This window comes from Rattus norvegicus, chromosome 3 (genome assembly GCF_036323735.1).
Source record: "Rattus norvegicus strain BN/NHsdMcwi chromosome 3, GRCr8, whole genome shotgun sequence".
Classification (NCBI taxonomy): Eukaryota; Metazoa; Chordata; class Mammalia; order Rodentia; family Muridae; genus Rattus; species Rattus norvegicus.
Window position 1 is genome coordinate 162,744,102 of NC_086021.1, and position 13,913 is coordinate 162,758,014.

Sequence of the window (13,913 nt, forward strand, 5' to 3'; positions counted from 1 at the left end):
AGATCAGGCTGGTCTTGAACTTAGCAATGCACCTACCTCCACTCTTGAGTGCTGGGATTGAAGGCGTGTGCCACCACTACGTTTTTTTTTTTTTTCTCTTTATTAACGTGAATTTCTTATTTACATTTCGATTGTTATTCCCTTTCCCGGTTTCAGGGCCAACATCCCCCTAACCCCACCCCCTCTCCTTCTAGATGGGTGTTCCCCTCCCCATCCTTCCCCCATTACCGCCCTCCCCCCAACAATACCGTTCACTGGGGGTTCAGTCTTAGCAGGACCCAGGGCTTCCCCTTCCACTGCTGCTCTTACTAGGATATTCATTGCTACCTATGAGGTCAGAGTCCAGGGTCAGTCCATGTATAGTCTTTAGGTAGTGGCTTAGTCCCTGGAAGCTCTGGTTGGTTGGCATTGTTGTTCAGAAGGGGTCTCAAGCCCCTTCAAGCTCTTCCAGTCCTTTCTCTGATTCCTTCAATGGGGGTCCCATTCTCAGTTCAGTGGTTTGCTGCTGGCATTCGCCTCTGTATTTGCTGTATTCTGGCTGTGTCTCTCAGGAGAGATCTACATCCGGCTCTTGTCGGCCTGCACTTCTTTGCTTCATCCATCTTGTCTAATAGGGTAGCTGTCTATTTATGGGCCATGTGTGGGGCAGGCTCTGAATGGGTGTTCCTTCTGTGTCTGTTTTAATCTTTGCCTCCCTATTCCCTGCCAAGGGTATTCTTGTTCCCCTTTTAAAGAAGGAGTGAAGCATTCACATTTTGATCATCCGTCTTGAGTTTCATGTGTTTTGTGCATCTAGGGCAATTCAAGCATTTGGGCTAATAGCCACTTATCAATGAGTGCATACCATGTGTGTTTTTCTGTGATTGGGTTACCTCATTCAGGATGATATTTTCCAGTTCCATCCATTTGCCTATGAATTTCATAAAGTCATTGTTTTTGATAGCTGAGTAATATTCCATTGTGTAGATGTACCACATTTTCTGTATCCATTCCTCTCTGTTGAAGGGCATCTGGGTTCTTTCAAGCTTCTGGCTATTATAAATAAGGCTGCTATGAACATAGTGGAGCACGTGTCTTTTTTATATGTTGGGGCATCTTTTGGGTATATGCCCAAGAGAGGTATAGCTGTGTCCTCAGGTAGTTCAATGTCCAATTTTCTGAGGAACCTCCAGACTGATTTCCAGAATGGTTGTACCAGTCTGCAATCCCACCAACGATGGAGGACTGTTCCTCTTTCTCCACATTCTCGCCAGCATTTGCTGTCACCTGAATTTTTGATCTTAGCCATTCTTACTGGTGTGAGGTGAAATCTCAGGGTTGTTCTGATTTGCATTTCCCTTATGACTAAAGATGTTGAACATTTCTTTAGGTGTTTCTCAGCCATTCGGCATTCCTCAGCTGTGAATTCTTTGTTTAGCTCTGAACCCCATTTTTTTTGGTTCTTTTTTTTCGGAGCTGGGGACCGAACCCAGGGCCTTGCGCTTCCTGGGGTAAGCCTGAACCCCATTTTTAATAGGGCTGTTTGTCTCCCTGCGGTCTAACTTCTTGAGTTCTTTGTATATTTTGGATATAAGCCCTCTATCTGTTGTAGGATTGGTAAAGATCTTTTCCCAATCTGCTGGTTGCCATTTCGTCCTAACCACAGTGTCCTTTGCCTTACAGAAGCTTTGCAGTTTTATGAGATCCCATTTGTTGATTCTTGATCTTAGAGCATAAGCCATTGGTGTTTTGTTCAGGAAATTTTCTCCAGTACCCATGTGTTCCAGATGCTTCCCCACTTTTTCTTCTATTAGTTTGAGTGTATCTGGTTTGATGTGGAGGTCCTTGATCCACTTGGACTTAAGCTTTGTACAGGGTGATAAGCATGGATCGATCTGCATTCTTCTACATGTTGACCTCCAGTTGAACCAGCACCATTTGCTGAAAATGCTATCTTTATTCCATTGGATGGTTTTGGCTCCTTTGTCAAAAATCAAGTGCCCATAGGTGTGTGGCTTCATTTCTGGGTCTTCAATTCTGTTCCATTGGTTTATCTGTCTGTCTCTGTACCAATACCATGCAGTTTTTATCACTATTGCTCTGTAATATTGCTTGAGTTCAGGGATAGTGATTCCCCCTGAAGTCCTTTTATTGTTGAGGATAGTTTTAGCTATCCTGGATTTTTTGTTATTCCAGGTGAATTTGCAAATTGTTCTGTCTAACTCTTTGAAGAATTGGATTGGTATTTTGATGGGGGATTGCATTGAATCTGTAGATCGCTTTTGGTAAAATGGCCATTTTTACTATATTAATCCTGCCAATCCATGAGCATGGGCGATCTTTCCATCTTCTGAGGTCTTCAATTTCTTTCTTCAGAGGCTTGAAGTTCTTATTGTACAGATCTTTTACTTGCTTGGTTAAAGTCACACTGAGGTATTTTATATTATTTGGAACTATTATGAAGGGTGTCGTTTCCCTAATTTCTTTCTTGGCTTGTTTCTCTTTTGTGTAGAGGAATGCTACTGATTTATTTGAGTTAATTTTACACCCAGCCACTTTGCTGAAGTTGTTTATCAGGTTTAGTAGTTATCTGGTGGAACTTTTGGGATCACTTAAATATACTATCATATCATCTGCAAATAGTGATATTTTGACTTCTTTTCCAATCTGTATCCCCTTGATCTCCTTTTGTTGTCTGATTGCTCTGGCTAGAACTTCAAGAACTATATTGAATAAGTAGGGAGAGAGTGGGCAGCCTTGTCTAGTCCCTGATTTTAGTGGGATTGCTTCAAGTTTCTCTCCATTTAGTTTAATGTTAGCGACTGGTTTGCTGTATATGGCTTTTACTATGTTTAGGTATGGGCCTTGAATTCCTATTCTTTCCAGGACTTTTATCATGAAGGGGTGTTGAATTTTGTCAAATGCTTTCTCAGCATCTAATGAAATGATCATGTGGTTTTGTTCTTACAGTTTGTTTATATAATGGATCAAGTTGATGGTATTCTGTATATTAAACCATACCTGCATGCCTGGGATGAAGCCTACTTGATCATGGTGAATGATTGTTTTGATGTGCTCTTGGATTCGGTTTGCCAGAATTTTATTGAGTATTTTTGCGTCGATATTCATAAGGGAAATTGGTCTGAAGTTCTCTTTCTTTGTTGGATCTTTGTGTGGTTTAGGTATAAGAGTAATTGTGGCTTCATAGAAGGAATTCGGTAGTGCTCCATCTGTTTCAATTTTGTGGAATAGTTTGGATAATATTGGTATGAGGTCTTTTATGAAGGTTTGATAGAATTCTGCACTAAACCTGTCTGGACCTGGGCTCTTTTTGGTTGGGAGACCTTTAATGACTGCTTCTATTTTATTAGGAGTTATGGGGTTGTTTAACTGGTTTATCTGTTCCTGATTTAACTTTGGTACCTGGAATCTGTCTAGGAAATTGTCCATTTCCTGCAGATTTTCAAGTTTTGTTGAATATAGGCTTTTGTAGTAGGATCTGATGATTTTTTTGAATTTCCTCTGATTCTGTAGTTATGTCTCCCTTTTCATTTCTGATTTTGTTAATTTGTACACACTCTCTGTGTCCTCTCGTTAGTCTGGTTAAGGGTTTATCTATCTTGTTGATTTTCTCAAAGAACCAACTTTTGGTTCTGTTGATTCTTTCTATGGTTCTTTTTGTTTCTACTTGGTTAATTTCAGCTCTGAGTTTGATTATTTCCTGCCTTCTACTCCTCCTGGGTGTATTTGCTTCTTTTTGTTCTAGAACTTTTAGGTGTGCTGTCAAGCTGCTGACATATGCTCTCTCCCGTTTCTTTCTACAGGCACTCAGAGCTATGAGTTTTCCTCTTACCACGGCTTTCATTGTGTCCCATAAGTTTGGGTATGTTGTACCTTCATTTTCATTAAATTCTAAGAAGTCTTTAATTTCTTTCTTTATTTCTTCCTTGACCAGGTTATCATTGAGTAGAGCATTGGCGTTCTTCCCTTATTGTTTTTGAAGACCAGCTTTAGGTCATGGTGGTCTGATAGGACGTATGGGATTATTTCTATCTGTAGCGGTTGAGGCCTGTTTTATGACCAATTATATGGTCAATTTTGGAGAAAGTACCATGACGTGGTGAGAAGAATGTATAATGTATATCCTTTTGCTTTAGGAAAGAGTGTTCTATAAATATATGTTAAGTCCGTTTGGTTTATGACTTCTCTTAGTCTGTCTATGTCTCTGTTCAATTTCTGTTTCCATGACCTGTCCATTGATGAGAGTGGGGTGTTGAAATCTCCTACTATTATTGTGTGAGGTGCAATGTGTGTTTTGAGCTTTAGTAAGGTTTCTTTTATGTATGTAGGTGCCTTTGTATTTGCAGCATAGGTATTTAGGATTGAGAGTTCATCTTGGTGGATTTTTCCTTTGATGAATATGAAGTGTCCTTCCTTATCTTTTTTGATGACTTTTAGTTGGAAATTGATTTTATTCGATATTAGAATGGCTACTCGAGCTTGCTTCTTCAGACCATTTGCTTGGAAAGTTGTTTTCCAGCCTTTCACTCTGAGGTAGTTTCTGTCTTTGTCTCTGAGGTGTGTTTCCTGTAGGCAGCAGAATGCAGGGTCCTCGTTGCGTATCCAGTTTGTTAATCTATGTCTTTTTATTGGGGAGTTGAGACCATTGATGTTGAGAGATATTAAGGAATAGTGATTATTGCTTATATTCATATTTGGATATGAGGTTATGTTTGTATGCTTTTCTTCTCTTTGTTTTGTTGCTAAGACGATTAGTTTCTTGCTTTTCTAGGGTGTAGCTTGCCTCCTTATGTTGGGCTTTACCATTTATTATCCTTTGTCATGCTGGATTTGTAGAAAGATATTGTGTAAATTTGGTTTTGTCATGGAATATCTTGGTTTCTCCATCTATGTTAATTGAGAGTTTTGCAGGATACAGTAACCTGGGCTGGCATTTGTGTTCTCTTAGGGTCTGTATGACATCTGTCCAGGAACTTCTGGCTTTCATAGTCTTTGGCGAGAGGTCTGGTGTGATTCTGATAGGTCTGTCTTTATAAGTTACTTCACCTTTTTCCCTTACTGCTTTTAATATTCTTTCTTATTTTGTGCATTTGGTGTTTTGACTATTATGTGACAGGAGGAGTTTCTTTTCTGGTCCAATCTATCTGGAGTTCTGTAGGCTTCTTGTATGCTTATGGGCATCTCTTTCTTTAGGTTAGGGAAGTTTTCTTCTATGATTTTGTTGAAGATATTTACTGGTCCTTTGAGCTGGGGGTCTTCACTCTCTTCTATACCTATTATCCTTAGGTTTGATCTTCTCATTGAGTCCTGGATTTCCTGTATGTTTTGGACCAGTAGCTTTTTCCATTTTACATTATCTTTGACAGTTGTGTTGATGATTTCTATGGAATCTTCTGCTCCTGAGATTCTCTCTTCTATCTCTTGTATTCTGTTGTTGATGCTTGTATCTACGGCTCCTTGTCTCTTCCTTTGGTTTTCTATATCCAGGGTTGTTTCCCTGTGTTCTTTCTTGATTGCTTCTATTTCCATTTTTAATTCCTTTACCTGTTTGATTGTGTTTTCCTGGAATTCTTTCAGGGATTTTTGTGATTCCTCTCTGTAGGCTTCTACTTGTTTATTTATGTTTTCCTGCATTTCTCTAAGGGAGTTCTTCATGTCTTTCTTGAAGTCCTCCAGCACATTGATCAAATATGATTTTGAAACTAGATCTTGCTTTTCTGGTGTGTTTGGATTTTCCGTGTTTGCTTTGGTGGGAGAATTGGGCTCCGATGATGCCATGTAGTCTTGGTTTCTGTTGCTTGGGTTCCTGCGCTTGCCTCTCGCCATCAGATTATCTCTGGTGTTACTTTGTTCTGCTATTTCTTACAGTGGTTAGAGTGTCCTATAGGCCTGTGTGTCAGTAGTGCTGTAGACCTGTTTTCCTGTTTTCTTTCAGCCAGTTATGGGGACAGAGTGTTCTGCTTTCGGGCGTGTAGTTTTTCCTATCTACAGGTCTTCAGGTGTTTCTGTGGGCCTGTGTCCTGAGTTCACCAGGCAGGTCGCTTGGAGCAGAAAAGTTGGTCTTACCTGTGGTCCCGCAGCTCAAGTTTGCTCGTGGGGTGTTGTTTTTGAGCTCTCCATAAGGGCAGCAACCAGGAGGGCCTGCACCGCCTTTTCCAGGAGCCCCCGTGTACCGGGGTCCCAGATGTCGTTAGGTGTTTTCCTCTGGAGTCAGAAATGTGGGCAGAGTGTAGTCTCTTCTGGCTTCCCAGGCGTGTCTGCCTCTCTGAAGATTTAGCTCTCCCTCCCACGGGATTTGGGTGCAGAGAACCGTTGATCCGTTCCCTTCAGGTCCCGGCGGTGTCTTCCAGTGCCCCTATCTTCCGGTTCCCAGAGGCCGTGTCTACCTTTTGTTTTCTTAATTAACAGTTTTATTTGGAAAAATCTCTAACGTATACTTAAGAACATTTTAAAAAAGCCATAATTCTTCATGGATTCCTTAACTAGTCCATTTAATATTCCCCCAAGTACCTCAGAAAGCCTTGTTCTGCTTCTTTGGAATCAGGAATAAGCAAAGTGCAGATGGTTTTGAACAGAGGGGTGGTGGGATCTAAAGTATGTTTTCAAGTCCAAGGGCCAGGAAGGGGTGGGGATACCAGGGAGGAGACTGTCACAATAGTTCAAGCTACATAAGATGGTGACCTGGAGTTGGCCAAGGGTGGAGGTGGGGAGGTTGGAATATTTAATTTGGGGATACGTTAGAGGATGTATTACACACATTCATTCATTCATTCATTCACTCATTCTCTCTCTGTCTCTTTGTCTCTGACTCTTGCTCACCAGCTTTTTTGGTTTTGGTGCAGTACCACCTCAGACCAGCAGGTGGCACTACTGGCTGCCTGCTGATCTCTGGTACTTGCAGCCCTTTTGGGGAGTAACCAAGGTAGGTAAGACTTGAAGTTGCCAAACCTAATCCCTGTGGAGTCAGCCTCAGCATCCCAGGTCCCCCAGGAACCAGGCCATTGTAGCTGGTCTTACCTCATGAGGTGGTTGAAGCCAGGAGTGGAGCTGGTAGAGGCTCAGGGATTGGGGCTGTAGGAACTGGTGTGGCGTGTTTGAAGTGCCCCATCCTACTTCCTCTCCTTTCCCTTTTCTTATCACCTCCACTGCTACCTTTCTGAAGTCATTGTCACTGCTCACTAGGTCCCGTCTGAGTGCTGTCCCTATACAGAGCCATCTGCCGGTCTTCACCAGCTGGGGCCCTGCATGAATCCTTCATAGTCCAGGCCCCGTTTACCTTGTCTGGGACCACTTCCTTGACTCTTGCTGTTCAGACTTGCCATTCCGTGGCTCTGAAGCCTCACCTTTCCCTGCGAGCTCCCTTTAGGCATTTCTGATTACCCTGCAGCTATCTGCCTTCTGTCCTCCTCAGAGAGGCAGTCCAAAAAGGGTCCTTCAGTTTCCCTCTGTCCAGTCATCTTGCTTCCCCTGCAGCCTTCCTCACAGTTGGTCACTGTCTCTCCCATCTCTATCCCTTTCCTTGCTCCTGTGCGTTGCTCCTGGAGACAAGGCCTGTAGAAGCACAGTGACTCTGAGTTCTGGCAAGGAGCAGGAGCTGGCAGAGTGAATTACTCAGAAATAATTCCTTCTATCCTGGTGACTCTTGCTCCAGGACATTTCTCTTCACATACACACACAGAGGGAGGCATCTCTCTCTTGTTTTTGTTTTTTAAAAACATGTATTTATTGTAGGGATGCTGGCATATACCACCGTAGTAGTGTGGAGGTCAGAGGACAGCTTGTGGGAGTCGGTTCTCACCTACTAAGGTTTGGTTCCCAGGAGTTGAACCTAGGTCATGAGACTTGGCCTCAAGTGTCTTTACCTACTAAGCCGTCTCATTGGCCCAGATCTCTGGCTTGCCAGTGGGTGGAAAATACGTGCTTTGATGTGTTCTTGAAAATTTGAGTCAAGGCTAGGGGTTAAGAAACAATTTGGGGAGCCGGGCGTGGTGGTGCACGCCTTTGATCCCAGTGCTTGGGAGTCTGAGGCCAGCTTGGTCTACAAAGCAAGTCCAGAGCTGTTACACAGAGAAATGCTGTTCTGAAAAACAAAACAAAACACTAATGAACAAAAACAGAAAACAAGAGGAAGAAAGGAAGAGCAAGCTGGGAGGCTAAGGGGTCTCAGAGCAGACATGGTGTGGTGTGAGGACGATAAGGAAGAGTCAGCCTGACTATCATCCCAGGCAACTTCAGACAGTTTGGCGGCCTGGGGGCGGGGCGGGGGTGGGGGTGGGGTGGGGCGCTTACAGCCTCCGGATCTTGTCAGGGTCTGTCTGACCTTTGAGCCCTGCTCAGCCCTTCCTCTTCTCCATTCCTGGATATCTTGAGCCATTTCCTGTTTTACCCACCAGGGCAGAGTCCCCTTCTCTCTGTGGGTCTGTGACTGTGCACCCCTAGGTAAGCTCTTGAACTTAGTGTCACTAGCTCAGCTCTTGAAGCTAGGTGGCTCTTGAAGATTGCATGTGCGAGTCCAGGGGGCCTGCGAGATGACACCCAGCACAGAGCGGGGGCACAGAGCTTGTATTTATTTATTTACTTACTTATTTATTTATTTACTTTTGTGTGTCACTGCTTGGGAAATACTTGCCGGAGGATGCTACATGGCTAGATGTAAAACCATGTTAACTTTGTGTTTGGAACAATGCAAAATGCTTCACAAGTGGAAGCTTGCGTTTGGGTTTTTCTTCCTAAAGGGTGGGTGCCTCCCCATGAGCTATACTGATTTGGGCACCTGCTACTCTACCAGTGGTGCCAGGCTGTGCTTTGGGTGCTGGGTGAGCAACCAGGTCAGTCTGGGGTCTCTCTTCCGGGGTGGAGAGATAGTGACTGCCTCCCCACCGAACACCTCACTCCTCTCCTTCCCAGGCCCAGGCTGCTGCTCTCAACCCGGCAGCTTTCCCTCTTGGTTTTCTATCCTAGGTTATCATCACTGAGTTTAAGAAAAGGAATTCTTTGCTTTGACTACTGTCCGGACCGGAACTTTCTGGGTAGGTAACCTTCGTGTTCCCCGGAAGTAGAGTTGGGATGCAGGTGACAGCAGCCTGGGGATTTTCAGAGCCAAGGATAAGGCTCTGTAGCCTGTGTCTGGTTTCCTCCATTGCTGATCTGTGTCACTGGGAGGTGGGGTGACTCAGGCCCTGTCAGAGATGGAGACAGGAAAGGGCAGAGGGGCAGTAACAGATCGAAGTGACCTTCCCCCAGCTGCCAACTCTTCCTGGAGTCTGAGGCCTGGCCCAGTGTAGGCCCTGGTGGCTGATACTCATTTCTTGACTCCAGCAACTGGCGGCTATGACCCCCACATCCGCCTGTGGAACCCCCTGGTCTCAAAAAGGCCCGTGTGGCTGATGAAGGGACATCAGACATCAGTGACACACCTCCTTGTGAGCAGCAAGAACGCCAGCATCCTGATCAGCATTTCCAGGGACAAGGTGTCACCCTCGGAGAACATAGCCATCCCCCATACCTCTAGCCCTGGTCCCGGGGAAGACACTCACCCTGTGGTGATAATGTAGCTAGGCCAGTACTGGGAGGAGTCCTGCCCCTGGGCTCACACTTTGCTATAGGTACACAGGGAGGTGCCCTAGAAGAGTCATGGAGGTGGCTACGAGACTCCAGCTGCCTCAGGGGTGTGGTGGGATGGAGCAGAGCCCAGCTCTGAGTAGTCTAGGACTGACCTGGAGTTGGGGAGCAAGGGAAAAAGGTCTGAGGTAGGATGTGGGCTGCCTGCCATCTTTGCCTTTAGTTTGCTGAGCTTAGGAGTCCAGAAAGGATACAGGCACTTGGGAAAGTGGAGGCAGCAATACCGTTCTGACTCACTAAAGACCTGGATTTCCGGGGTATTAGTTTAGCCTCTTAGGGCAGGGCTATGTCAGCAGCAGACACTTTCTCCAGGGTTGGTCTTGCTCACAGGGTGCTGTCTGCATCTGCAGACCTTCCTACCTCTTGCCTATTCCCTGCAGAACGTTCGAGTGTGGGATCTGCAGGACTATGTATGCCTCCAGTCTTTCTGCGGGAAGCTTTTCCCCCTGGGCAACTGCCCCATAACCAGCGCCTACTTCCACAGAAGCAGCACGCTCATCTGCAGCACCTACAATGTGAGTGTCATCCGCTAGCAGGGTCTGTCCAGTGCCAAACTGGCCCTGGAGTCTGTGAGGCTCTGGCTCCTGAGCCTCCTTGAGAACTGGGCCCCAGCCTGTCCTCTCCTCTACCCCTGCCGCCCCATTCTGTCCCTGCTCATGTGTTGTTTGGACTCTCCTGCTCCATCAGTTGTAATCAAGAACTCCAGGAAGGCAGGGAGGTCTGGTCAGGAAGAGCATCTATGAGCTGTGAGCTGCCAGTGCCTGTGGGTCTGCCCTGACTCTGAGGATGGCAGGAGGGGAGTACTGGCTCTAGAGCCGTGGTGAGGCTTGCTGGGAGCCCAGTGGTGGACAAGCAGCAAGAGCTTCTGTTTAGAAAGCTTCACTGAGGCCATGTACCTACTGTTAGCTGGCCCACTCTGTCAAGGGTCACAGATGTCTTCCTGTGCACATGGCTGGCTCTCCCCCTTTGCAGTGGGTTTACTGAAAGAAGGGTTGGCGTAAACATTTCTATTGAGTGCCAGGCTTGCTGTTAGCATTTTAAAAAAATAACCAGACCTTTGAAGTTCATTTCCAATCATCCTGGGCATTGGTATAGGTTCTCTGGGTGGGGCTATGACAGCATTTAACCCTCAGCTTTGTGGGGATGTGAGACTGTATTTTACTAAGGTAAAGTTAATTCAGTGGAAACGCCACATGTGACAGTGTTGGAGTCTACGGGTTCGTGGGCACAGGAGGTGTCCTCTGAGCTGGGGCTGGACTGCTCACCGGAGGCTTCCTGATGTCGTTGTCGGACCTGTGGGCCACAATGTGCACTGAGTCAGATCTTCAACAAGCCAGTTAAGAAAGCCAAATGTATAGTGGAAAACAGAAAAAAGATTTATTTGGTGTGGTCACATTGGGTCCAGCAGACCCCTCAGGTCCATTTTTGAGGTCCTGCAGGGAGATTCAAGTTTCAATAGAGGGCCATCTAAACAGTCCCTGAAGGTGTGGCCACTTCCACCATTGACCCCTCATTGTCTGGACTCCAGGCTCATCCTGTAAGATGGTCTGAAGAGTTGTTAGAACTCTAGGGATCTCTTTCCCAGGAGGCAAGTCCCGTGCTGGCTGGCATCCTTTCTCTACCATGAGATCCTGGGGAAATTCTCATTTCTCTGGAGTCCAACAGTGCCATAGTCAGGTGGAAAGACACAAGGGCCTCCTCAGAATGTCTTCATGTCTGTGAGGTGTGTTACAAAGGAAACCCCAGAGTAAAGGTTTAGCCCCGACCATGGGGCTTTAGGGGACCATGGACCTGGGCCTCAGGGTTATCGGAACATGAGGGGATCCCAGGCATGGAAGTAGAGATCTTGGGGCAAGCTTGGAGAAGCAACAGAACTCTGAGGTGCTAAGGAGGCTCGTGGGGCTCGGGATGTCTTGACGTCACAAGTCTCTGGAGGTTTCTCCTCAAGGCCATAGTCCCAGAGGGCAGAACCCATCTGACTACTCAGCTGCCAACCTCACTCCACAGATTGGGATCCTCAGAGGGTACTTGGAATCCCAGGGGCCCCTGAAAACAGGGAGGATAACGACTCACAACACACCGGTGTGCACCATCCTCTACAGCAAGATCTTCAAGCAGGTGAGTGGGCAGGGCTGGCCTCAGCTGGGAAGAGTACCAGTGACAGACAGCATCAGGACCCAGACCTCTCCATGTGCCTGTGAGTCGGAGTTCAAGTAGCAGTTGGTTCACATGGCACTCTGGAAATGGTTAGCACTCTTGTAGCCCCGGTGACACCAGAATCTAGACTCAAGGAAGTCCTGCAGACTGGTTGGCATGGGATCTGACTGAGCTCCCCGATCTGGTCGCTGGATTGTTGACCCCTCTGAGTATCCCTGCGGTGGGAGGTCACTTAGATCAGCTCTGAGCAGGCAGTCCTCTCAGCATCGGAACAGATGCTGGTGTGGGGTATTCCTCAAGGCTGCCACCCTGTGAGTTACCCTAGAGTACCTCCTTGTGGAAGCTGCAGTCTGTTTCTTATGGGAAGGGCACAGAAGCCTGTGCCCTAGGCTGAGGAGCTGCGTCAGTGTGGCAGGACAGCTGGGCATATAGAATGCTTCCAAAGGGTGTGGATGGAAAGGGCTGTAAGCTCTATGCACCTCGTGGCATGTCTTGTCTGTCTTGGGCTGTCTGTGTAGGAGTGGCCTTCAGCTGTGCAAGGCCAGGGCTCTCCTCCTCTTCTGTCTCCTAGCATCATTGTCTCTGTGTTCAGTCGCCTTAGGGCTCTCAGCAGGAATGTCGGCCTGCCCTAGCCTCACAGGAGCAGGAAGGAGGCAGGGAGCCATGGCTGTCTTGTATCCTCAGTGCTTCTCTGTGGAAGGGCCAGCAGCCTATCTCTTGCTTGGCTTTCTCTCTCCCACTGTGGTCCTGACTAAAGATACTCTGGCAAGCGTCTTCTCTATACCATGCTGCTTTGTGCTGTGGAGAGAGTGATGAGTGTGTTGATATAAACCATGATTCTCACCCATGAACATGAAACCAAATATGAATAACCATGGTCTGGGAACATGGATTTAGGTTGCCCCTAGTTACATGTTCTGACGTTGAAGTGTTTACATGAGCGGTTATAGTCACAGGATGCAAGCAGACCATAAACCGAGGCATTTCCCCAAATACATTGGTGGGGGCATCAGGTATGGGGGACTCTGCTGTTGGTCTCACAAGTTATCCGATGTCCTTCTCAGCCTTGGGGTCAATGAAAGCTGGTTGTCTGCTAAGCTAACGAAGGCGTAAGATGTGTGCTCAGAGTTGAAAGGGTGCTGGGTCAGATATAGAGGTGGGCAGTGAATGGCTGTCAAGGGATAGCCCAGGATCACTTGGGTCTAGATGTGTTACATTCCACAGTCAAGAAGTTCTTAGCAGCTGGGTCAGCGAAGTACACTCTTTAACAAAGGTATGACTCTCCTGTCTCTCCTGGGGACTTGAGTTCCCAAGTGCCACTATTGGGTTAGTGGGGGCTTTATGAAATCGACTCCATCAAAAAGAGTAGTAGCTGCTGTTTTGAGACACAGAGCCCGGGAAGGTCTGTTCTTAGGCACAGGCTGCTGGGGTGAGGTTGGGGAAGTGGGGTGGGGAGAGGCCCCATTTCTTACTGCCACACAATGAGGGCACCTGCATGTGCTCTCAGGTGGTTAGCGGTTGCCTCCAGGGCATCGTGAGTGTGTGGGACATCAGCACAGGCAAGAAGAGGATGGAGTTACCCGTGTCCGGCATCCAGGAAAGCGAGCTGACGGCCATGTCTCTGGACGAGTCGGAGAGGTGTCTGCTCACAGGCTTGCGTGACGGCACGGTGCAGATGTGGAATTACAACACTGGGGAGTGCCTGCTGACCTTTCCCAACCCGGACAAAGTGGAGGTCAGGAGGGCCTGTTAGCTGGAGTGGCTCCTGGGGACCCTGGGATGCACAGTGTTCTATGAGAGGCTGCTCAGCATGGCCAGGCTGCCTCCCTTCAATCTGGCCTGAGCCCTTGGGGCCACCTGTTTCTAGCGAGGGCTCCACAGATGTAAGTTGCTCTTGTATTTCAAATGCGCAAGGGCATATTGTTCCTCTGCACCTTGGAGCTTTGGGTTGTGTTTTTAGCAGTGGGGGGTGCTGGATTTGGAGGTTCCTGTGCTCACTTCTCTTTGAAAGCGTCTGTGAGGGGCACAGTGAAGAAAACGATGGCACCATTGCTTCATGGCGTGGTTAAGGTTTTTACTGAGAGAGGGAGAACAGCCAGAGGCCCAGAGCAGAGAGAGAAGGAAGTAGACTGAAC

At 46.9% G+C, this 13,913-nt stretch overlaps 1 protein-coding gene across 8 annotated transcripts in view; it reads left to right on the plus strand.

Moving 5' to 3' along the window:
• The window catches only part of Efcab8 (EF-hand calcium binding domain 8), a 66,520-nt gene that overhangs the window by 26,721 nt on the left and 25,886 nt on the right, over window positions 1-13,913 (plus strand). For 7 of the 8 annotated variants that reach the window (XM_063285091.1, XM_063285093.1, XM_063285092.1 and 4 more), the window contains 5 exons: window positions 8,962-9,029; window positions 9,319-9,470; window positions 10,002-10,136; window positions 11,629-11,739; window positions 13,286-13,513. In XM_063285091.1, the coding sequence (XP_063141161.1) occupies window positions 8,962-9,029; window positions 9,319-9,470; window positions 10,002-10,136; window positions 11,629-11,739; window positions 13,286-13,513 (694 nt within the window). Of the gene's footprint in view, window positions 1-8,298; window positions 8,440-8,961; window positions 9,030-9,318; window positions 9,471-10,001; window positions 10,137-11,628; window positions 11,740-13,285; window positions 13,514-13,913 lie in introns of those variants that run through there. The other variant, XM_063285094.1, reaches the window with a different exon arrangement.